Here is a 25,000-nt window from a genome sequence, read left to right as displayed (position 1 = left end):
ACCATTACGCCCTGCAACACACACACACACATTACGCCCTGCAACACACACACACACACATTACGCCCTGCAACACACACACACACACCATTACGCCCTGCAACACACACACACACACACCATTACGCCCTGCAACACACACACACCATCATACTTACACCCTGCAACATGTAATACAAATGTAAAAATAATATACATATATAATTAAATATATGAATATATAATTCGCTCTCACCGACGTAGTAGAACCCTGCCTTGGCCAGCTGGTCAGGGCGTACGGGGATACGTAAGGGCCAGTGGACGAAGGTCAGCAACCTCTCCTCACGCTGCTGCATGGCTGGGTTAGACACGTTACTGAGACCTGGGGGGCCGGGGCCCGGGGGGGCTGGGGCTTCTGCCCCGGGGGGCTGAGAGGTGCCTGCTACCCCCCCCACCACCCCGGCTAGGGAGACGTTGTCGGCCCGGTCTCCTCTGACGAAGTGACAGTTGGGGTAATGTCTCTGGTGCTCTGATACGGCCCGGTCCCCTGGCTCCCAGTTACTGAGCTACAGAGAGGAGACACTAATCAATCACCTGGCTCCCAGTTACTGAGCTACAGGTACAGATCCACGCAGAACATCAATTCATCTGAAATGAGGCTTTGTTTGCAGAGATGAACACAATATGAACAAAAACATGTATGATGTGTAACTATTTGTCATTTTAACATATTGCTTATGGTTGCAAATTCCACCGCAATTCAAGGGTGACGTGTATAGTACCTGTCCTCCACAGGTGAAGCAGGCCACGCGGTCTCCCTGTCCCAGGTAATAGAAGCCAGCCTTAGCCAGCTCAGAGGGGGTGATGATGGACAGGATCCAGGAGTGGAACGAGTCCAGACGGTCCTGCTCTCTCCTCATACTGGGGTTGTGACAGGTAGGGGGTCTCTGGTGGGACCTACAGAAATGTTCCAGCACAAATTTCAGGGTTAACAGCCAATAATAACGTAGAAACATCCAGCCAATAAGAGCCTCTCGTCTGTCCTTACATGTCCTCTACTCCTCTGGAGCTCAGCGGGCTGGAGGGGGGCGGGGCAGAGAACCCCATATTCAAATATCCAACAGGCTCCTCCCCCGGCACTGGGTTGGGGGCAGGGTTAGGGGCGGAGACAGGGAGGGGGGCTGGGCCAGGGCCTGACACCTGGGGGAAAGAACACACGTTATTAAAAATTCAGGCATCATCATTTTCACCATCTCAACCATCAACATCATCACCACCATCAAGGATGCATTCCACGCGAGGTGTCAGGTGTCAGCAACGTTGAAGCTCTGGAACTAATTACTACCATCATCAATCATAATCTGGTGCTGGACAAACTTGTGTCTCAATTTAGGGATCACTAAATCTTTCTCAGATTATTACCAATCCCACAAGGTATGACTCAAAAATCTAGAAAAGGCTACTCTCCTCGATGTTATCCTCAATATTCCTGATAGGTATCAGTCTGGTGTTTTCTGTAATGACCTTAGTGATCACTGTTTTACAGCCTGTGTTCGTGATGGCTGATCAGTGAAACAACCTGTCCTGATATGTCATAAACGTTTCGTAAAAAACTTCCTTCATGACCTGAATTGGTATAGAATCAGCTTGATCCCCTCTGTCGAAGACGCCTGGACCTTCTTTTTTTGATATTTTCAGTGGTATTGTTAACAAACGCACCCATGAAGAAAATGAGAATTAAAAACAGGTTCAGCCCTGGTTCGACCGTGATCTTGCAGAGTTACTCCACCTCAAGAATCGCATTTGGCAAAAGGCTCAGCCACGCATACTTAGGCTGACTGGCTCTCGTTCAGGAAAATGAGAAATAAGTGCACTCAGGCTATCTGGAAGGCCAAAGTTAGTTACTTTAAGGAGCAGTTCTCCTCTCTGTGGGTCTCACCCCAAGAAGTTCTGGAAAATGGGTCTATAAAATGGTTAAAAGACCTGGAGAATAAACCCTTCTCCTCACAGCTGCCCATGTCCCTTAATGTTGATGATGTTGTTGTAACTGACAAGAAGCACATGGCTGAGCTCTTTAATCACCACTTCATTAAGTCAGGATTCCTATTTGACCCTTCTAATACGACTATCCCCGATGCTTCCCCTGCCCCGCAACTAAGTTGCTCCCTGCAGTCAGTCACTTCGTCCGAGGTGCGAAAGGAGCTCCTGAAACTTACCGCAAAAAAACATCTAGGTCAGATGGTTTAGACCCTTTCTTCTTTAAGATTGCTGCCCCTATCACCGCCAAGCCCATCTCCAACCTTTTTAACCTGTCTCTCCTTTATGGGGAGGTACCAATTGCTTGGAAGGCAGCCACGGTTCGTCCTTTATTTAATGCGGGAGATCAAGTTGATCCTAACTGTTATAGACCTATTTCTATTTTGCCATCTTTATCAAAAGTGTTGGAAAAACTTGTCAATTATCAACTGACTGGCTATCTTGATGTCTACAGTATTCTCTCTGGTATGCAATCTGGTTTCCGCTCAGGTTATGATGTGTCACTGCAACCTTAAAGGTCCTAAATTATGTCCCCATTGCCCTTGATTCTAAGCAATGTTGTGCTGCTATTTTTAATGACTTGGCCAAAGATTGATACATTAGACCATTCCATTCTTGTGGGCCGGCTAAGGAGTATTGGTGTCTCTGAGGGGATTTTGGCCTGGTTTGTATAAAGTCAGAAAATCTGTTGTCTCAGTCACTGCCTGTCACCACGGGAGTACCCCAAGGCTCCATCCTAGGCCCCACACACTTCTCAATTTACATCAACCACATAGCTCAGGCAGTAGGAAGCGGTCTCATCCATTTATATGCAGATAATAGTTTTATACTCAGCTGGCCCATCCCCAGATTTTGTGCTGTGTGTCCAACAAGCTTTTTCTACCCTTAACCTTGTTCGGAACACCTCCAAAACAAAGGTGATGTGGTTTGGTAAGAAGAATAACCCTCTCTCCACAGGTGTGATTACTACCTCTGAGGGTTTAGAGCTTGAGGTAGTCACCTCATACAAGTACTTGGGAGTATGGCTAGATGGTACACTGTCCTTCTCTCAGCACATATCAAAGCTGCAGGCTAAAGTTAAATCCAGACTTGGTTTCCTCTATCGCTTAAAAAAAGATATATATATATATATATATATATATATTTCACCTTTATTTAACAGCACTATCAACAAGGCAGGTCCTACAGGCCCTTGTTTTGTCGCACCTGGACTACTGTCCAGTCATGTAATCAGATGCCACAAAGAGGGACTTTGTGAAAATTACAGTTGGCCCAGAACAGGGCAGCACGGCTGTCCCTTAAATGTAAACAGAGAATTAACGTCAATGACATGCACTTCAATTTCTCCTAGCTCAAAGTGGAGGAGAGATTGACTTCATCACTACTTGTCTTTATGAGAGGTATTGAAAAGTTGAATGCACCGAGATGTCTGTTTAAATGACGAGCACACAGCTCAGACACCCATGCATACCCCACAAGACAACCACCAGAGGTCTCTTCACAGTCCAAGTTCAGAACAGACTATGGGAAACGCACAGTAATACACTGAACACAAATATATAAACACAACATGTAAAGTGTTGGTCCCATTTTTCATGAGCTGAAATAAAATAAAAATCGCAGAAATGTTCCATACACACAAAAAGCATATTTGTCAAAAATGCTGTGCACAAATGTTGTTTATATCCCTTTTAGTAAACATTTGTCCTTTCCCAAGATATTCCATCCACCTGACAGGTGTGACATATCAAGAAGCTGATTAAACAGCATGATCATTACACAGGTGCATCTTGTGCTGGGGACAATGCCATAGATGTTTCAAGTTGAGGGAGAATTGCAATTGGCATGCTGACTGTAGGAATGTCCACCAGGGCTTTTGCCAGAGACTTTAATGTTCTTTTCTCTACCATAAGTCCAATGACATTTTTGAAAATTTGGCAGTACGTCCAACCGGCCTCAACAACCACATGTAAAAACGACAGTCCAGGACAGCCACATCCGGCTTCTTTACCTGCAGGATCATCTGAGACCCGGACAGCTGAAGAAACTGTGTTGGCACAATCGAACAATGTCTGCACAAATGGTCAGAAACCGTCTCAGGGAAGCTCATCTGTCCCCACCAGGGTCTTGACCTGACTGCAGTTCTGCGTCGTAACGGCTTCAGTGGGCAAATACTCACCTTTAATGACCGCCATCGATAAAAGACAGTACAGTGCAGCTGTATTCATAGACCTGGCCAAGGACTTCGACTCTTGTCAATCACCGCATTCTTATCGGCAGACTGAACAGCCTTGGTTTCTCAACTGACTGCCTCGCTTGGTTCAGTAACTACTTCTCAGATAGAGTTCAGTGTGTCAAATCAGAGGGCCTGTTGTCCGGACCTCTGGCAGTCTCTATGGGGTGCCACAAGGTTCAATTCTCAGGCCGACTCTTTTCTCTGTATATATCAATGATGTCGCTCTTGCTGCTGGCGTTTCCCTGATCCCCCTCTACGCAGACGACACCATTCTGTATGCTTCTGGCCCTTCATTGGACACTTAACAAACCTCCAATCGAGCTTCAATGCCATACAACTCTACTTCCATGGCCTCCAACTACTTTTAAATGCGAGTAAAACTAAGTGCATACTCTTCAACCGATTGCTGCCCGCACCCTCCCGCCCGACTAGCATCACTACTCTGGACGGTTCTGACATAGAATATGTGGACAACTACAAATATCTAGGTGTCTGGTTAGACTGTAAAATCTCCTTCCAGACTCACTTTAAGCATCTCCAATCCAAAATTAAATCTAGAATCGGCTTCCTATTTCGCAACAAAGCATCCTTCCCTCATACCCTCAAAACTGTCTATCCTACCGATCCTTGACTTCGGCAATGTCATTTACAAAATAGCCTCCAACACTCTACTCAGCAAACTGGATGTAGTCTATCACAGTGCCATCCGTTTTGTCACCAATGCCCCATATACTACCCACCACTGCGACCTGCATGCCCTGTATGCACTCGTTGGCTGGCCCTCGCTTCATACTCGTCGCCAAACCCACTGGCTCCAGGTCATCTATAAGTGTTTGCTAGGTAAAGCCCCACCTGATCTCAGCTCACTGGTCACCATAGCAACACCTACCCGTAGCATGCGCTCCAGCAGGTATATTTCACTGGTCATCCCCAAAGCCAACACTTCCTTTGGCCGCCTTTCCTTCCAGTTCTCTGCTGCCAATGACTGGAATGAATTGCAAAACTCTCTGAAGCTGGAGACCCATTTCTCCCTCTCTAACTTTAAGCATCAGCTGTTAGAGCAGCTTACCGATCACTGTACCTATACACAGCCAATCTGTAAATAGGACCTCATCCCCATATTGTTACTTATCCTCTTGCTCTTTTGCACCCCCAGTATCTCGACTTGCATCATCATCTGCACATCTGTCACTCCAGTGTTAATGATAAATTATATTTATTTCGCCACTATGGCCTATTTATTGTCTTACCTCCCGACACTTCTACACACTGTACATGTATTTTTCTATTGCGTTATTGACTCTGTTTGTTTACGTATTTCTGTGTTGTTCTTTGTGTCGCACTGCCAGGTTGCAGTTGTAAATGAGAACTTGTTCTCAACTGGCCTACCTGGTTAAATAAAGGTGAAATAAATAAATAAAATATCTCTGTTAATAGTCATGTGAAATCCATAGATTAGGGCCTAATTCAGTTATTGCAATTGACTGATTTCCTTATGTGAACTGTAACTCAGTAAACTATTTGAAATTGTTGCATGTTGCATTAATATTTTTGTTCAGTGTAGTACGTTTCTTGCAAACCTGCCAATATGTCAACCAAACTAAAAACTACCAGTTGCAAAGTACATGTGGAAGGATGACAGCATAGCGCGATTTCATGACTACAGACCAGAGAAATGTTCATCACTCACCATGTCAGGTCATCAGATGCTTCCCCCCAAAAATATATGATTTCCTTACATGAACTGTAACTTAGTAAAATCTTTGAAATTGTTGCATGTTGTCCTACAGTGGAAAGAAAAAGTATGTGAACCCTTGGTTTTAATAACTGGTTGACCCTCCTTTGGCAGCAATTATCTCAAACAAATGTTTTCTGTAGTTGCGGATCAGACCTGCACAATGGCCAGGAGGAACTTTGGACCATTCCTCTTTACAAAACTGTTTCAGTCCAGCAATATTATTGGGATGTCTGGTGTGAACCGCTCTCTTGATGTCCTGCCACAGCATCTCAATTGGGTTGAGGTCAGGACTGACTGGGCCACTCCAGAAGGGGTATTTTCTTCTGTTGAAGCCATTCTGTTGTTGATTTACTTTTGTGCTTTTGGTCATTGTAACTGTTGCATCACCCAATTTCTGTTGAGCTTCAATTGGTGGACAGATAGCCTTACATTCTTCTGCAAAATGTCTTGTAAACTTGGAAATGTATTTTTCCATCGATGATAGAAAGCTGTCCAGGCCCTGAGGCAGCAAAGCAGCCCCAAACCATGATCATTTACAGTTTGCTGTGCCTTCTTTTCTCCACACAGTGTTGTGTGTTCCTTCCAAACAACTCAACTGTAGTTTAATCTGTCCACAGAATATTTTGCCAGTAGCGCTGTGGAACATCCAGATCCTCTTTTGCAAACTTCAAACGTGCAGCAATGTTTTTTTTGGACAGCAGAGGCTTCTTCCGTGGTGTCCTCCCATGAACACCATTCTTGTTTAGTGTTTTACGTATCTTAGACTCGTCAACAGAGATGTTCGCATGCTCTAGAGATTTCTGTAAGTCTTTAGCTAACCCCCTTAACCTCATTGAGCATTCTGCGCTGTGCTCTTGCAGTCATCTTTGCAGGATGGACACTCCTAGGGAGAGTAGCAACAGTGCTGAACTTTCTCCATTTATAAACAATTTGTCTTACTGTGGACTGATGAACAACTAACCAACATCTCCAATCTCGTCTCATTGATTGAACTCCACGTTAGCTAACTCCTGACTCCAATTAGCTTTTGGACAAGTCATTAGTCTAGGGGTTGTTTCACATACCATTTCCAACCCACACTGTGAAATGTTTAAATTACGTATTCAATATAGACAAGAAAAATGCAATAATTTGTGTGTTATTAGTTTAAGCAGACTGTGTTTGTCCATTGTTGTGACTTAGATGAAGATCAGATCAAATTTTATTACCAATTTATGCAGAAATCCCAGTAATTCCAGAGGGTTCACATACTTTTTCTTGCCACTGTATAAGGAACTCAATTCCACATCAGGTAACTGATGTAAACAGTCAAATCAGATTTAAAAAGCAGGTAAAAATACCCCTTATGGAACAGCGGGGACTGTGAAGAGACACACACAGGCACAGACACACGTCTGATAACACACACGGAATTTGTGTTTGTGATTTACATTGTAGTCATTCAGCAGACGCTCTTATCCAGAGCGACTTACAGGAGCAATTATGGTCATGTTCCTTGCTCAAGGGCACAGACATTTTTCACCTAGTCAGCTTTGGGATTCGAACCAGCAACCTTTTGGTTACTGGCCCAACCGTCTTAGCCACTAGGCTACCTACCTGCCGCCCCATAGACACGTGATAGTAGAGTAGTGGTCTGAGGGCACACAATGTGTTGTGAAATGTATTGTAATGATTTTAAATGTGTATATAATGTGGCTGGACCCCAGGAAGAGTAACTGCTGCATTGCCAGGAACTAATGTGGAACCATAACAAATACACCATTTAATACCTCACAAGACATGCCACCAGAGGTCTCTTCACAGTCCCCAAGTCCAGAACAGACTACCGGTGGCGCACAGTACTACATAGAGCCATGACTACATGGGAATCTATTCCACATCAGGTAACTGATGCAGCAGTAGAATGAGATTTAAAAAGCAGGTAAAAATACACCTCATGGAACAGCGGGGACTGTGAAGAGACACACACACTGTATGTATGGTGGTATTATAAATGTACTATAGATATGTAGCGGTGTAATAATGTTGTACGTACCGTTTTATTTTAGCCTTAATTTGTTTGGACCCCAGGAAGAGTAGCTGCTGTCTTGGCAGGAACTAATGGGGATCCATAATAAACCCCAGGAAGTGTAGCTGCTACCTTGGCAGGAACTAATGGGATCCATATTAAACCCCCAGGAAGAGTAGCTGCTGCCTTGACAGGAACTAAATGGGGATCCATATTAAACCCCAGGAAGAGTAGCTGCTGCCTTGGCAGGAACTAATGTTAAACCTTAAAGGAGTTCTTTTTTTACAACTAGATCTCAATTTCTTATATAAATAACATGTTATAGGAGGGTCCAGACACCTTTTTAGTAATATCACATTTTTTTGAGAAACGTATCCCAAAATAGCAAATCACTTCCTTATCCTTGTTGTGTGGTATGGGTGCCCTGAAAAACACAATAAGATCCTCCAAAAACACCCAATAATGTCCTTTTAGAAACGGCAAATCTCTCAGTATAGTGATGCAGGTCTTTAGATGTTGTACACATGAAAATGTGTTATTCCAAAACTTTATCTGCAATATTATATTCCGTTTAGTGTGACTCGAGCCGTTTCCCTGCTGCTACAGGTAACTGCCAAAATAAAGGAATTACCAACCAAGCGTCCTAATAGTTGTTGTTGTCCACAAGCCGCCAAAACAGCAAAACAGATTCTACAAGTGTCTGGAGCTTCTTGTGTGTAAGCACCCCATGCTTTCAATATACTTTGTTTCCCTCGTTTATCCATGGGGTTTCCTTTATATTGGAAGTTACCAGTAGAATGGACGGAGAGGTACCGCTGGACTGGTAACAAAATAGAATAACATGGAGGAGGAAGCTCGGAATGACACAATTTCATGTGTTCAACATATAAAAACCTGCATCACTATACTGACAGCTTTCCATTTCTAAAATGACATTATGGGTGTTTTTGAGCCTCTTAAAACCTCTTGAAACTCTGGGGGCGCAATTTCATTTTTGGATGAAAAACGTTCCCGTTTTAAACAAGATATTTTGTCACAAAAAGATGCTCGACTATGCATATAATTGATAGCTTTGGAAAGAAAACACTCTGAATTTTCCAGAACTGCAAAGATATTGTCTGTGGGTGCCCTAGAACGGGAGCTACAGGCAAAACCAAGATGAAACGGCAACCAGGAAATCAGCAGGATTTTTGAGGCTCCGTTTTCCATTGTCTCCTTATATGGCTGTGAATGCGAGAGGAATGAGCCTGCCCTTTCTGTCGTTTCCCCAAGGTGTCTGCAGCATTGTGACGTATTTGTAGGCATATCATTGGAAGATTGACCATAAGAGACTACATTTTCCAGGTGTCCGCCCGGTGTCCTCCGTCGAAATTGGTGCGTCTTTTTCAGCTGCTGGTATTTTTCCATGCGATTCTGAGGGGAAAGCAGTCTTCCACGAACTGCATATCAATGAAGAGATATGTGAAAAAACACCTTGAGGATTGATTCCAAACAACGTTTGCCATGTTTCGGTCGATATTATGGAGTTAATTCGGAAAAGGTTTGACGTTTTGGTGACTGAATTTTCGGTTTGTTTCGGTAGCCAAATGTGATGTACAAAACGGAGCGATTTCTCCTACACAAAGATTCTTTCAGGAAAAACTGAACATTTGCTATGTAACAGTCTCCTCATTGAAAACATCCGAAGCTCTTCAAAGGTAAATGATTTTATTTATTTGGTTATCTGGTTTTTGTGAAAATGTTGCGTGCTAAATGCTACTCAAAATGCTAAGCTAGCTTAGCATACTCTTACTCAAATTAGTGATTTGCTATGGTTCAAAAGCATATCTTGAAAATCTGAGATGACAGTGTTGTTAAGAAAAGGCTAAGCTTTAGAGCAGGCGCATTATTTTCATTTTATTTGCGATTTTCAGAAATCGTTAACGTTGCGTTATGCTAATGAGCCTGAGGCTTTATTCACGATCCCGGATCCGGGATGGGGAGTATCAAGAGGTTAATGTTTTTCAGGGCCCCCATACCACACACGTATAAGGAAGGGATTTGCTGTTTGGGATAAGTTTCTCAAAAACATGTGAAATCACAAAAAAAAAGAAGAAAAAAAAAGTGTCTGGACCCTTCTAAAACATTCCACAAAAATTTGGTTGTAAAATAGAAAACTTCTCCTTTAAGGTTCCCCATTAGCTGCTGCCAAGGCAAAACTTCTCCTTTGATAAATACAAATCCCAATGATCATCGTCATCATCACCATCATCAATACCATCAACAGTATCAATATCATCATCACCATGATGATTAAAGGTTTGAGATGACAGGGTTGTGTGACACTATGTGTTTCCGGGACTAATACTGATCCTATGAAGTAAGTGGGGGCGGGTCCAGGTTGTGTTGAGGGCCAAAGTCCTTGAGATGTCCATTTTAGTTTTTGTTTGTTCATGAATGTATGTTTTATGTCTTTCTCTCATTAATTATTTTCCTATCGCAGTGTATTTTCTTGTACTTGAAACAAATCTGTAAAAATCATACAAAGAAATATCACTCTCACCACAACCATTACCACTGTCCCAACGTCATGACACCACCATCATCATCATCAGTTCTCCATCATCATCCCAACTGTGGTATAATAAATAAAGTAGTATCTCACCGGTATGACAGGGGCGCTGCGTAGAGGAGAGAAGGCCGAGTGTGAGGAGGAGAGAAGGTTGGCTGTGGAGGGGAGGGTCTGGATGAAGGAGCAGGAGGAGGACAGCTGTCTGTGTCTCTCTGTTGGACAGTCCCCTGTCTGCCAGCCCTCCGCCGTCACGTTACACCTGGAGCAGGAACACATCCATTAAGTCCACGTTCATTACCTTGGAAATAACGGACGACTCTGCCTTGTCCTGTTGCAGAATTAATTTTTACATTAGGGTTGGGTCTATATTTATGGACCCAGTCGCTGGGGTTGGGTCTATATTTATGGACCCAGTCGTTGGGGTTGGGTCTATATTTATGGACCCAGTCGTTGGGGTTGGGCCTATATTTATGGACCCAGTCGTTGGGGTTGGGCCTATATTTATGGACCCAGTCGTTGGGGTTGGGCCTATATTTATGGACCCAGTCGTTGGGGTTGGGCCTATATTTATGGACCCAGTCGTTGGGGTTGGGCCTATATTTATGGACCCAGTCGTTGGGGTTGGGCCTATATTTATGGACCCAGTCGTTGGGGTTGGGCCTATATTTATGGACCCAGTCGTTGGGGTTGGGCCTATATTTATGGACCCAGTCGTTGGGGTTGGGCCTATATTTATGGACCCAGTCGTTGGGGTTGGGTCTATATTTATGGACCCAGTCGTTGGGGTTGGGTCTATATTTATGGACCCAGTCGTTGGGGTTGGGCCTATATTTATGGACCCAGTCGTTGGGGTTGGGCCTATATTTATGGGTCGTTGGGGTTGGGTCTATATTTATGGACCCAGTCGTTGGGGTTGGGTCTATATTTATGGACCCAGTCGTTGGGGTTGGGTCTATATTTATGGACCCAGTCGTTGGGGTTGGGTCTATATTTATGGACCCAGTCGTTGGGGTTGGGTCTATATTTATGGACCCAGTCGTTGGGGTTGGGTCTATATTTATGGACCCAGTCGTTGGGGTTGGGTCTATATTTATGGACCCAGTCGTTGGGGTTGGGTCTATATTTATGGACCCAGTCGTTGGGGTTGGGTCTATATTTATGGACCCAGTCGTTGGGGTTGGGTCTATATTTATGGACCCAGTCGTTGGGGTTGGGTCTATATTTATGGACCCAGTCGTTGGGGTTGGGTCTATATTTATGGACCCAGTCGTTGGGGTTGGGTCTATATTTATGGACCCAGTCGTTGGGGTTAGGTCTATATTTATGGACGCGACCCAGTTGTTCTATATGTTCCACAGTCACGACTTCTGCAGTCAGACTAACAGCAAAGTAGCTGCATTTCCGATTGTTTAAGCAGTTTTCTATTGACATTCATTTGGATACATCCATAACAATGAGCTGATGATGCCCAATTTTGCTGGCGTAGCTAGAAAAGGTTGCCTTCTCGTCAGGCCACTCGACACTGTTCATTAGGAGGAGATCGCGTTGCATATCAAACACTATGCTACAAGCTAGCTAAATAAAAAAGATATCAAATGTAAAGTGTTGGTCCATGTGAGCATTTCTCCTTTACCAAGATTATCCACCCACCTGACATGACAGGACATATGAAGAATCTGATTAAACAGCATGATGTTGCAATAGTCTATGTGTCGGGGGGCTGTGGTCAGTGTATATTATCTGGTGTAATTCTCCTGTATTATTTGGTGTCCTGTGTGAATTGAAGCACGCTCCCTCCCGGAGGACCTGAGCCTGGGGATCATGCCTCAGGAAAACCTGCTCTAATGACTCCTTGCGGTCCCTAGTCCACCTGGCCGTGCTGCTGCTCCAGTTTCAACTGTACTGCCTGCGGCTATGGAACCCTGACCTGTTCATAGCACGTGCTACCTGTCCCGCACCTGCTGTCTCAACCTATGAATGCTTGGCTATGAAAAGCCAAATGACATTTACTCCTAAAAAGGTACTAACCTTAAGAGGACTGGCCAGCACTCAGAGCCTGGTTCCTCTCTAGGTTTCTTCCTAGGTTCCTGCCTTTCTAGGGAGTTTTTCCTAGCCACAATAATCTTATGTTAATTTCTCTACCATAAGCCGCCTCCAACGTAATTTTAGAGAATTTGGCAGTACATCCAACCGGCCTCAAAACCGCAGAACATGTGTAACCATGCCAACGCAAGACCTAAACATCCGGCTTCTTCACCTGCAGGATCATCTGAGACCAGCCCCCCGGACAGCTGATGAAACTGTGGGTTGGATCAATCAAAGAATTTCTGCACAAACTGTCAGAAACTGTCTCAGGGAAGCTCATATGCATGCTCGCTGTCCTTCGACGTCGTAAGCGAATTCAGTGGGCAAATGCTCACAATTGGTGGCCACGAGCACGCTGGAGAAGTGTGCTCTTCACAGATGAACCCGGTTTCAGCAGACAGCGCGTACGGGCAGACGGCAGACAGCGTGTACGGGCAGACAGCGTGTACGGCGTCGTTGGGTTTGCTGATATATTTGTATTTATTATGGATCCCCATTAGTTCCTGTCGAAGCAGCAGCTACTCTTCCTGGGGTTTATTATGGATCCCCATTAGTTCCTGCCAAGGCAGCAGCTACTCTTCCTGAGGTTTATTATGGATCCCCATTTGTTCCTGCCAAGGCAGCAGCTACTCTTCCTGGGGGTTTAATATGGATCCCCATTTGTTCCTGCCAAGGCAGCAGCTACTCTTCCTGGGGTTTATTATGGATCCCCATTAATGGGTCCATGCTTATTAGTAACTGGAATAAGCAAATTCATAAATGTGTCAAGTGCAGAGTCTGTTTGCTCCTCATTACACACCAAGAGGAAAACGAAGCGCTCTTCTGGTCAGGCTCCGGAGATGGGCACATCGCGCACCACTCCCTAGCATACTACTCGCCAATGTCCAGTCTCTTGACAACAAGGTTGATGAAATCCGAACAAGGGTAGCATTCCAGAGAGACATCAGAGACTAATGATCTTTGCTTCACGGAAACATGGCTCACTCGAGAGTCGCTAACGGAGGTCGGTGCAGCCAGCTGGTTTCTTCACGCATCGCGCCGACAGAAACAACCATCTATCTGGTAAGAAGAGTGTGGGGCTGTATGCCTTATGATTAACGAGATGTGGTGTGATCATAACAACATACAGGAACTCAAGTCCTTATGTTCACCTGACTTAGAATTCCTCACAATCAAATGTCGACTGCATAATCTACCAAGGGAATTCTCTTTGATTATAATCACAGCCGTATATGTTCCCCCCCAAGCAGACACATCAATGGCCCAGACCAAACTTTATTTGACTCTTTGCAAACTGGAAACCACATTTCCTGTGGCTGCATTCATTGTAGCTGGGACTTTTACCAAGGAAAATCTGAAAACAACACTCCCTAAATTGTATCAGCATATCGATTGCGCAACCAGGGCTGGCAAAACCCTGGATCATTGCTATTCTAACTTCACCAACGTATATAAGGCCCTCCCCCGCCCTCCTTTCAGAAAAGCTGACCACGACTCCATTTTATTGCTCCCTGCCTACAGACAGAAACTAAAACAAGAAGCTCCCACGCTCAGGTCTGTTCAACGCTGGTCCGACCAATCTGATTCCACGCTCCAAGACTGCTTCGATCACGTGGATTGGGAAATGTTCAACATTGCTTCCAACAACAACATTGACGAATACACTGATTTGGTGAGCGAGTTCATCAGAAAGTGCATTGATGGTGTCATTCCCATAGCAACGATTAAAACATTCCCAAACCAGAAACCGTGGATTGATGGCAGCATTCGCGTGAAACTGAAAGCGCGAACCACTGCTTTTAAACAGGGCAAGGTTACCGGAAACATGACCGAATACAGTGTAGCTATTCCCTCCGCAAGACAATCAAACAAGCTAAGCGTCAGTATAGAGACAAAGTAGAGTCGCAATTCAACGGCTCAGACACAAGAGGTATGTGGCAGGGTCTACAGTCAATCACGGATGACAAAAAGAAACCAGCCCCGTCACTGACCAGGATGTCTTGCTCCCAGATAGACTAAATAACTTTTTTGCCCGCTTTGAGGACAATACAGTGCCACTGACACGGCCCGCAACCAAAACCTGCGGACTCTCATTCACTGCAGCTGACGTGAGTAAAACATTTAAACGTGTTAACCCTCGCAAGGCTGCAGGCCCAGACGGCATCCCCAGCCGAGTCCTCAGAGCATGCGCCGACCAGCTGGCTGGTGTGTTTATGGACATATTCAATCAATCCTTATCCCATGCTGCTGTTCCCACATGCTTCAAGAGGGCCAACATTGTCCCTGTTCCCAAGAAAGCTAAGGTAACTGAGCTAAACGACTACCGCCCCATAGCACTCACTTCCGTCATCATGAAGTGCTTTGAGAGACTAGTCAAGGACCATATCACCTCCACCCTACCTGACATCCTAGACCCACTCCAATTTTCTTACCACCCAAATAGGTCCACAGACGATGCAATCTCAACCACACTGCACACTGCCCTAACCCATCTGGACAAGAGGAATACCTATGTGAGTCTCCCTGGGTCTCGACCCCGCCCTGTGCAACTGGGTACTGGACTTCCTGACGGGCCGCCCCAGGTGGTGAGGGTAGGCAACAACATCTCCACCCCGCTGATCCTCAACACTAGGGCCCCACAAGGGTGCGTTCTGAGCCCTCTCCTGTACTCCCTGTTCAACCACGACTGCGTGGCCACGCACGCCTCCAACTCAATCATCAAGTTTGTGGACGACACTACAGTGGTAGGCTTGATTACCAACAACGACGAGACAGAGTACAGGGAGGAGAGGGCCCTCGGAGTGTGGTGTCAGGAAAATAACCTCACACTCAACGTCAACAAAACAAAGGAGATGATTGTAGACTTCAGGAAACAGCAGAGGGAACACCCCCCTATCCACATCGACGGGACAGTAGTGGAGAGGGTAGTAAGTTAAGTTCTTCGACATACACATCACGGACAAACTGAATTGGTCCACCCACACAGTCGTGAAGAAGGAGCAGCAACGCCTCTTCAACCTCAGGAGGCTGAAGAAATTCGACTTGTCACCAAAAGCACTTACTAACTTCTACAGATGCACAATCGAGAGCATCCTGTCGGGCTGTATCACCGCCTGGTACGGCAACTGTTCCGCCCACACCCGTAAGGCTCTCCAGTGGGTAGTGAGGTCTGCAGGACACCTACACCACCCGATGTCACAGGAAGGCCATAAAGATCATCAAGGACAACAACCACCCGAGCCACTGCCTGTTCACCCCGCTATCATCCAGAAGGCGTGGTCAGTACAGGTGACTGAAAAACAGCTTCTATCTCAAGGCCATCAGACTGTTAAACAGCCACCACTAACATTGAGTGGCTGTTGCCAACACACTGACTCAACTCCAGCCACTTTAATAATGGGAATTGATGGAAATTGATGTAAAATATATCACTAGCCACTTTAAACAATGCTACTTGATATGTTTACATACCCAACATTACTCATCTCATATGTATATGTATATACTGTACTCTATCATCTACTGCATCTTTATGTAATACATGTATCACTAGCAACTTTAAACTATGCCACTTTATGTTTATATACCCTACATTACTCATCTCATGTGTATATACTGTACTCGATACCATCTACTGCATCTTGCCTATGCCGTTCTGTACCATCACTCATTCACATATCTTTATGTACATATTCTTTATCCCTTTACACTTGTGTGTATAAGGTCGTAGTTTGGAATTGTTAGGTTAGATTACTCATTGGTTATTACTGCATTGTCGGAACTAGAAGCACAAGCACTTCGCTACACTCGCATTAACATCTGCTAACCATGTGTATGTGACAAATAAATTTGATTTGAATGTGACTAATAACAGAGTTTTCAACGCAGCCTTAAAATGCGTGGACAGAGGCCAGGAGCCAAGATGATTTGGATGGATTCCGTCATTCCTGTAGAGGATCTTCTGTTTCCAGAAGGTGTCAAAGTTATCAATAAAAGTGACTCCAGCAGAGCTACAGTCTTTTAGCCAGATGTGTAATGCCAGTCGCCTGCTGAAATGTTCACATCTGAACGGCGATGGTACTGGACCTGAAATGACCGGCCATTGTTTGGAGTATTTTAATGCTAAAATCAGTTCCTTAAAATCCATTTTCCAGATGTTCCGAGCTAGCCCTCCTGATGTCGTTTGACCCCACATGGACTACGACAGTGTCAGCTCCCGGCATCTGTGGTAGGACAGTCAGAAGCAGCCTTGTTATGTCCTGTATTCGTGTTCCTGGGTAACAGGGGTTTTGCCTTGGAGACTGAGATGTTTCTCACCATAGAGCTGCCTATGATGACAGCTGGTGAAGCGACAGGTCTCTCAGGCAGCCTTACGGTCTGATGAGGGTGGGAGCTCCGAGAATCTGAACCCGAGGTAGAAGCCACCGGAGAGGGACAGAACAGAGGACGAAGATGAAGACGCAGGTACCTCCGGATCAGATCTTGAATGGGAAGCCCCCAAGGAAGAAGGCGCCAGAGCCTCCGGATCAGATCTTGAATGGGAAGCCCCCAAGGAAGAAGGCGCCGGAGCCTCCGGATCAGATCTTGAATGGGAAGCCCCCAAGGAAGAAGGCGCCGGAGCCTCCGGATCAGATCTTGAATGGGAAGCCCCCAAGGAAGAAGGCGCCGGAGCCTCCGGATCAGATCTTGAATGAGAAGCCCCCAAGGAAGAAGGCGCCGGAGCCTCCGGATCAGATATTGAATGAGAAGCCCCCAAGGAAGAAGGCGCCGGAGCCTCCGGATCAGATATTGAATGAGAAGCCCCCAAGGAAGAAGGCGCCGGAGCCTCCGGATCAGATCTTGAATGGGAAGCCCCCAAGGAAGAAGGCGCCGGAGCCTCCGGATCAGATATTGAATGAGAAGCCCCCAGGGCGGCAAAGCCGTTTCTGGTCTGTGTCAGGTCCGGGCTCAACATCTCCAAGGACACCCCTGTTGCCAGAGGACACTTTCTTCGACTTCCACTGGGAGTGACGCATCTCCATGGCTGGTTGGTTGGGTCGAGGACAGCGCCGTTCTACAGGGAAGGGGAAGAACCCGTCGGGGATGGAACCCTGCTCAGCTCCGGCCAGTCAGCTGTGGAGAGCCAACACGCTGGCGACACTTCCAGACCAGAGTGGCATCCGGCTACTGGGGTGGAAGAAAAAGTATGTGGGCGTGGACTCCCCAGTAGCTAGTGTAGGTTTGCTACATGCTTGCTAAGAGTAGCCACTTAGCCACCCTGTAGTCCTCCGCAAGCAAGCAGTTGCTACATTGAAAGTCAGCGCGGTCCACATTGTCCTGGAACAAAGCAAACAGCTCCTGCAGTGCTGAATAGCGACCTGCATTTGTGACCGCCGAGCCAAATAGGCTAGCTGGGCTTCCATGTGCAGAATCTGGCAGGATCCCGGGACAGACAGCAGCGCTCACAGCAACTAAGCCAAACAGACCCGCAGGATCCCGGGACAGACAGCAGAGCTCACAGCAACTAAGCCCAACAGAGCTGCAGGATCCCGGGACAGACAGCAGCGCTCACAGCAACTAAGCCCAACAGAGCTGCAGGATCCCTGGACAGACAGCAGCGCTCACAGCAACCAAGCCTAACAGAGCTGCAGGATCCCGGGACAGACAGCAGCGCTCACAGCAACCAAGCCCAACAGACCCGCAGGATCCAACAAAAAAGTATATAAAAACACTGTCAGCTTTATGAAACAATAAACCACGGTCTCTCGTTCAGCTTTCAGCGTTTCAACAGCGTTCAACAACATTCAGTGTAGTTAGACGCTAGCAAACCTGCCAATATGCCAACCAAATTAAAAACTACCAGTTGCTAAAAACAACTGGTTGAAGTACGTGGGAGGATGACAGCATAGCGCCACTTGCATCATGACTGCAACAGTAGGGACCAGAGAAATGTTCATCACAATATTAGCATTATGTCTTCAGATGCTCCAAAAAAACATGTCTCTGTAAAATCAAATCAATGCCAGCTAATTATCTAAGCTAGCTAAGTTTTTCTTAATTGAACCTATTTCAACACCAGTATAGTATAATTTTAAAAAATGTAATTTTCCATTTGTTTAAATTGTTCTTAAAACTACATTGTTGGTTAAGGTCTTGTAAGTAAGCATTTCACTGTGAGGTCTACACCTGTTGTATTCAGTGCATGTGACAAATACAATTTGATGTGAAACACTGCACCCTGTCTCCAACCCCAGTATAGAACCATCACCCACCTGAAACACTGCACCCTGTCTCCAACACCAGTATAGAACCATCACCCACCTGAAACACTGCACCCTGTCTCCAACCCCAGTATAGAACCATCACCCACCTGAAACACTGCACCCTGTCTCCAACACCAGTATAGAACCATCACCCACCTGAAACACTGCACCCTGTCTCCAACCCCAGTATAGAACCATCACCCACCTGAAACACTGCAACCTGTCTCCAACCCCAGTATAGAACCATCACCCACCTGAAACACTGCACCCTGTCTCCAACCCCAGTATAGAACCATCACCCACCTGAAACACTGCACCCTGTCTCTAACCCCAGTATAGAACCATCACCCACCTGAAACACTGCAACCTGTCTCTCTAACTGCTACCTTGTTTAGCCCCGGCCTACTAACTGTTAGCTTGTTAGCACAGGCCTGCTAACCGTCTGAATCGCCTCGTCCCAAACAATCACTGGACCCATATTTACTCTCTTATCTCTTTCCGATTTTTAATTTGTTTATACCTTCCGGTAACCTGCCTCACCCAATGTGATACGGAATCGCTATTATTTTTAATTTTTAGAACACACTCAAGAACCTCCAGAAGCTAACTAGCTAACTAGCTACAAGCTATTTAGTCATTGTTAGTTTTTTTTTAAACCTGGATAACACTCACTAATCCAGCTTCCCTGCCCCCTGGACACTGATCACTTGGCTACATAGCTGATGCACGCTGGACTGTCCATTAATCACGGTACCTCATTCTGCTTGTTTATGTTTTATCTGTCGGCCCCGTTGCCTAGTCAACGCCATTTTACCTGCTGTTGTTGTGCTAGCTGATTAGCTGTTGTTGTCTCACCTACTGTTTTAGCTAGCTTTCCCAATTCAACACCTGTGATTACTGTATGCCTCGCTGTATGTCTCTCTCAAATGTCAATATGCCTTGTATACTGTTGTTCAGGTTAGCTATCATTGTTTTAGTTCACAATGGAGCGCCTAGTTCCACTCTTCATACCCCTGATACCTCCTTTGTCCCACCTCCCACACATGCGGTGACCTCACCCATTACAACTAGCATGTCCAGAGATACAACCTCTCTCATCATCACCCAGTGCCTGGGCTTACCTCCGCTGTACCCGCACCCCACCATACCCCTGTCTGCGCATTATGCCCTGAATATATTCTACCATGCCAAGAAACCTGCTCCTCTTATTCTCTGTCCCCAATGCTCTAGGCGACCAGTTTTGATAGCCTTTAGCCGCACCCTCATACGACTTCTTCTCTGTTCCGCGGGTGATGTGGAGGTAAACCCAGGCCCTGCATGTCCCCAGGCACCCTCATTTGTTGACTTCTGTGATCGAAAAAGCCTTGGTTTCATGCATGTCAACATCAGAAGCCTCCTCCCTAAGTTTGTTTTACTCACCGCTTTAGCACACTCTGCTAACCCTGATGTCCTTGCCGTGTCTGAGTCCTGGCTCAGGAAGGCCACCAAAAATTCTGAGATTTCCATACCCAACTATAACATCTTCTGTCAAGATAGAACTGCCAAAGGGGGAGGAGTTGCAGTCTACTGCAGAGATAGCCTGCAAAGTAATGTCATACTTTCCAGGTCCATACCCAAACAGTTCGAACTACTAATTTTGAAAATTACTCTCTCCAGAAATAAGTCTCTCACTGTTGCCGCCTGCTACCGACCCCCCTCAGCTCCCAGCTGTGCCCTGGACACCATTTGTGAATTGATCGCCCCCATCTAGCTTCAGAGTTTGTTCTTTTAGGTGACCTAAACTGGGATATGCTTAACACCCCGGCAGTCCTACAATCTAAGCTAGATGCCCTCAATCTCACACAAATCATCAAGGAACCCACCAGGTACAACCCTAACTCTGTAAACAAGGGCACCCTCATAGACGTCATCCTGACCAACTGGCCCTCCAAATACACCTCCGCTGTCTTCAACCAGGATCTCAGCGATCACTGCCTCATTGCCTGTATCCGCTACGGAGCCGCAGTCAAACGACCACCCCTCATCACTGTCAAACGCTCCCTAAAACACTTCTGTGAGCAGGCCTTTCTAATCGACCTGGCCCGGGTACCCTGGAAGGACATTGACCTCATCCCGTCAGTTGAGGATGCCTGGTCATTCTTTAAAAGTAACTTCCTCACCATTTTAGATAAGCATGCTCCGTTCAAAAATGCAGAACCAAGAACAGATACAGCCCTTGGTTCACTCCAGACCTGACTGCCCTCGACCAGCACAAAAACATCCTGTGGCGGACTGCAATAGCATCGAATAGTCCCCGCGATATGCAACTGTTCAGGGAAGTCAGGAACCAATACACGCAGTCAGTCAGGAAAGCTAAGGCCAGCTTCTTCAGGCAGAAGTTTGCATCCTGTAGCTCCAACTCCAAAAAGTTCTGGGACACTGAAGTCCATGGAGAACAAGAGCACCTCCTCCCAGCTGCCCACTGCACTGAGGCTAGGTAACACGGTCACCACCGATAAATCCATGATTATCAAAAACTTCAACAAGCATTTCTCAACGGCTGGCCATGCCTTCCGCCTGGCTACTCCAACATCGGCCAACAGCTCCGCCCCCATCGCAGCTTCTCGCCCAAGCCCTTCCAGGTTCTCCTCTACCCAAATCCAGATAGCAGATGTTCTGAAAGAGCTGCAAAACCTGGACCCGTACAAATCAGCTGGGCTTGACAATCTGGACCCTCTATTTCTGAAACTATCCGCCGCCATTGTCGCAACCCCTATTACCAGCCTGTTCAACCTCTCTCTCATATCGTCTGAGATCCCCAAGGATTGGAAAGCTGCCGCAGTCATCCCCCTCTTCAAAGGGGGAGACACCCTGGACCCAAACTGTTACAGACCTATATCCATTCTGCCCTGCCTATCTAAGGTCTTCCTGAGCCAAGTCAACAAACAGGTCACTGACCATCTCGAATCCCACCGTACCTTCTCCGCTGTGCAATCTGGTTTCCGAGCCGGTCACGGGTGCACCTCAGCCACACTCAAGGTACTAAACGATATCATAACCGCCATCGATAAAAGACAGTACTGTGCAGCCGTCTTCATCGACCTTGCCAAGGCTTTCGACTCTGTCAATCACCATATTCTTATCGGCAGACTCAGTAGCCTCGGTTTTTCGGATGACTGCCTTGCCTGGTTCACCAATTACTTTGCAGACAGAGTTCAGTGTGTCAAATCGGAGGGCATGCTGTCCGGTCCTTTGGCAGTCTCTATGGGGGTGCCACAGGGTTCAATTCTCGGGCCGACTCTTTTCTAGGTATATATCAATGATGTTGCTCTTGCTGCGGGCAATTCCCTGATCCACCTCTACGCAGACGACACCGTTCTATATACTTCCGGCCCGTCCTTGGACACTGTGCTATCTAACCTCCAAACGAGCTTCAATGCCATACAACACTCCTTCCGTGGCCTCCAACTGCTCTTAAACGCTAGTAAAACCAAATGCATGCTTTTCAACCGATCGCTGCCTGCACCCGCATGCCCGACGAGCATCACCACCCTGGATGGTTCCGACCTTGAATATGTGGACACCTATAAGTACCTAGGTGTCTGGCTAGACTGTAAACTCTCCTTCCAGACTCATATCAAACATCTCCAATCGAAAATTAAATCAAGAGTCGGCTTTCTATTCCGCAACAAAGCCTCCTTCACTCACGCCGCCAAACTTACCCTAGTAAAACTGACTATCCTACCGATCCTCGACTTCGGCGATGTCATCTACAAAATTGCCTCCAACACTCTACTCAGCAAACTGGATGCAGTTTATCACAGTGCCATCCGTTTTGTCACTAAAGCACCTTATACCACCCACCACTGCGACTTGTATGCTCTAGTCGGCTGGCCCTCGCTACATATTCGTCGCCAGACCCACTGGCTCCAGGTCATCTACAAGTCCATGCTAGGTAAAGCTCCACCTTATCTCAGTTCACTGGTCACGATGGCAACACCCATCTGTAGCACGCGCTCCAGCAGGTGTATCTCACTGATCATCCCTAAAGCCAACACCTCATTTGGCCGCCTTTCGTTCCAGTACTCTGCTGCCTGTGACTGGAACGAATTGCAAAAATCCCTGAAGTTGGAGACTTTTATCTCCCTCACCAACTTCAAACATGTGCTATCTGAGCAGCTAACCGATCGCTGCAGCTGTACATAGTCTATTGGTAAATAACCCACCCATTTTCACCTACCTCATCCCCATACTGTTTATATTTATTTACTTTTCTGCTCTTTTGCACACCAGTATCTCTACCTGTACATGCCCATCTGATCATTTATCACTCCAGTGCTAATCTGCAAAGTTGTAATTATTCGCCTACCTCCTCATGCCTTTTGCACACAATGTATATAGACTCGCCTTTTTTGTACTGTGTTATTGACTTGTTAATTGTTTACTCCATGTGTAACTCTGTGTTGTCTGCTCACACTGCTAAGCTTTATCTTGGCCAGGTCGCAGTTGCAAATGAGAACTTGTTCTCAACTAGCCTACCTGGTTAAATAAAGGTGAAATTAAAAAAACACCAGTATAGAACCATCACCCACCTGAAACACTGCACCCGGTCTCCAACACCAGTATAGAACCATCACCCACCTGAAACACTGCACCCGGTCTCCAACGCCAGTATAGAACCGTCTCCAACACCAGTATAGAACGATTACCTACCTGAAACACTGCACCCTGTCTCCAACCCCAGTATAGAGCCATCACCCACCTGAAACTCAGCACCCGGTCTCCAACACCAGTATAGAACCATCACCCACCTGAAACACTGCACCCGGTCTCCAACGCCAGTATAGAACCACCCTGCTCTCGCCAGACTGCGCTCCGTTACCCCCAATGACGGAAACCGGGCGAAGGTGGAGATACGGAACAGTTCTGAGGGGAAAAAACATTACTTTACAATGGTTATTAATAACAACATTATCACTACTGCACTTCCTAACAATACTCCGAGAGCAAAATGCTTTCAATGTGTACACTACTTTGAGGTAGTGTGTGTAAAGTGTTTGTATCAGTCAGAAGTTTGGACACCTACTCATTCAGGGGTTTTTCTTTATTTTACTATTTTCTATTATTGTAGAATAATAGTGAAGACATCAAAACTATGAAATAACACATTGAATCATCTAGTAACCAAAAAAGTGTTAAACAAATCAAAATAGATTTTAGATTCTTCAAAGTAGCCACCCTTTGCCTTGATAACAGGTTTGCCCACTCTTGACATTGTCAACCTGCTTCACCTGGAATACTTTTCCAACAGTCTTGAAGGAGTTCCCACATATGCTGAACACTTGTTTTCCTTCACTCTGCAGGCCGACTCATCCCAAACCATCTCCAATGATCTTATCCTCTGTACCTTTCCTGTGGTGGTCCTCATGAGAGCCATTTTCATCATAGCACTTGATGGTTTTTGGAACTTCACCTTAAGAAACATTCAAAGTTCTTGACATTTTGCATATTGACTGATCTTCATGTCTTAAAGTAATGATGGACTGTTGTTATGGCAGTTCTTGCCATAATATGGACTTTGTATTTTACCAAATGAGGCTATCTTCTGTATAACACCCCTACCTTGCCACAACACAACCGATTGGCTGAAGAAGGAACGACATTCCACAAAGGTTCTTTAAACTTGGCACACTTGTTAATTGAAATCCATTCCATCTACCTCATGAAGCTGGTTGAGAGAATGCCAAGAGTGTGAAAAGTTGTCATCAAGGCAAAGGGTGGCTACTTTGAAAAATCTCAAATAAATAAATATATTTCTTTTTTTATAGACAAAGGATCGGGATACTTTCCGAATGCACTGTATAATGCGTATCAGGTGTAAAGTGTGTGTGTGCGTGTATATATAATGCGTATCAGGTGTAAAGTGTGTGTGTGCGTGTATATAATGCGTATCAGGTGTAAAGTGTGTGTGTGCGTGTATATATAATGCGTATCAGGTGTAAAGTGTGTGTGTGCGTGTATATAATGCGTATCAGGTGTAAAGTGTGTGTGTGCGTGTATATAATGCGTATCAGGTGTAAAGTGTGTGTGTGCGTGTATATAATGCGTATCAGGTGTAAAGTGTGTGTGTGTATATATAATGCGT

At 45.8% G+C, this 25,000-nt stretch overlaps 1 protein-coding gene across 1 annotated transcript in view; it reads right to left on the bottom strand.

Moving 5' to 3' along the window:
• birc2 (baculoviral IAP repeat containing 2) overlaps positions 1-25,000 on the bottom strand; it is a 102,534-nt gene that overhangs the window by 60,707 nt on the left and 16,827 nt on the right. Inside the window, exons 3-7 of the mRNA XM_064982498.1 lie at positions 23,667-23,781; positions 10,643-10,808; positions 1,028-1,179; positions 762-936; positions 236-545 (exon numbers count right to left, since the gene is read on the bottom strand). Of these exons, the coding sequence (XP_064838570.1) occupies positions 236-545; positions 762-936; positions 1,028-1,179; positions 10,643-10,808; positions 23,667-23,781 (918 nt within the window). The remainder of the gene's footprint in view (positions 1-235; positions 546-761; positions 937-1,027; positions 1,180-10,642; positions 10,809-23,666; positions 23,782-25,000) is intronic.

Source organism: Oncorhynchus masou, chromosome 12 (genome assembly GCF_036934945.1).
Source record: "Oncorhynchus masou masou isolate Uvic2021 chromosome 12, UVic_Omas_1.1, whole genome shotgun sequence".
Lineage (NCBI taxonomy): Eukaryota > Metazoa > Chordata > Actinopteri > Salmoniformes > Salmonidae > Oncorhynchus > Oncorhynchus masou.
Note: the sequence above shows the minus strand (reverse complement) of the source record. Positions and strands in the feature narration are given on the sequence as shown.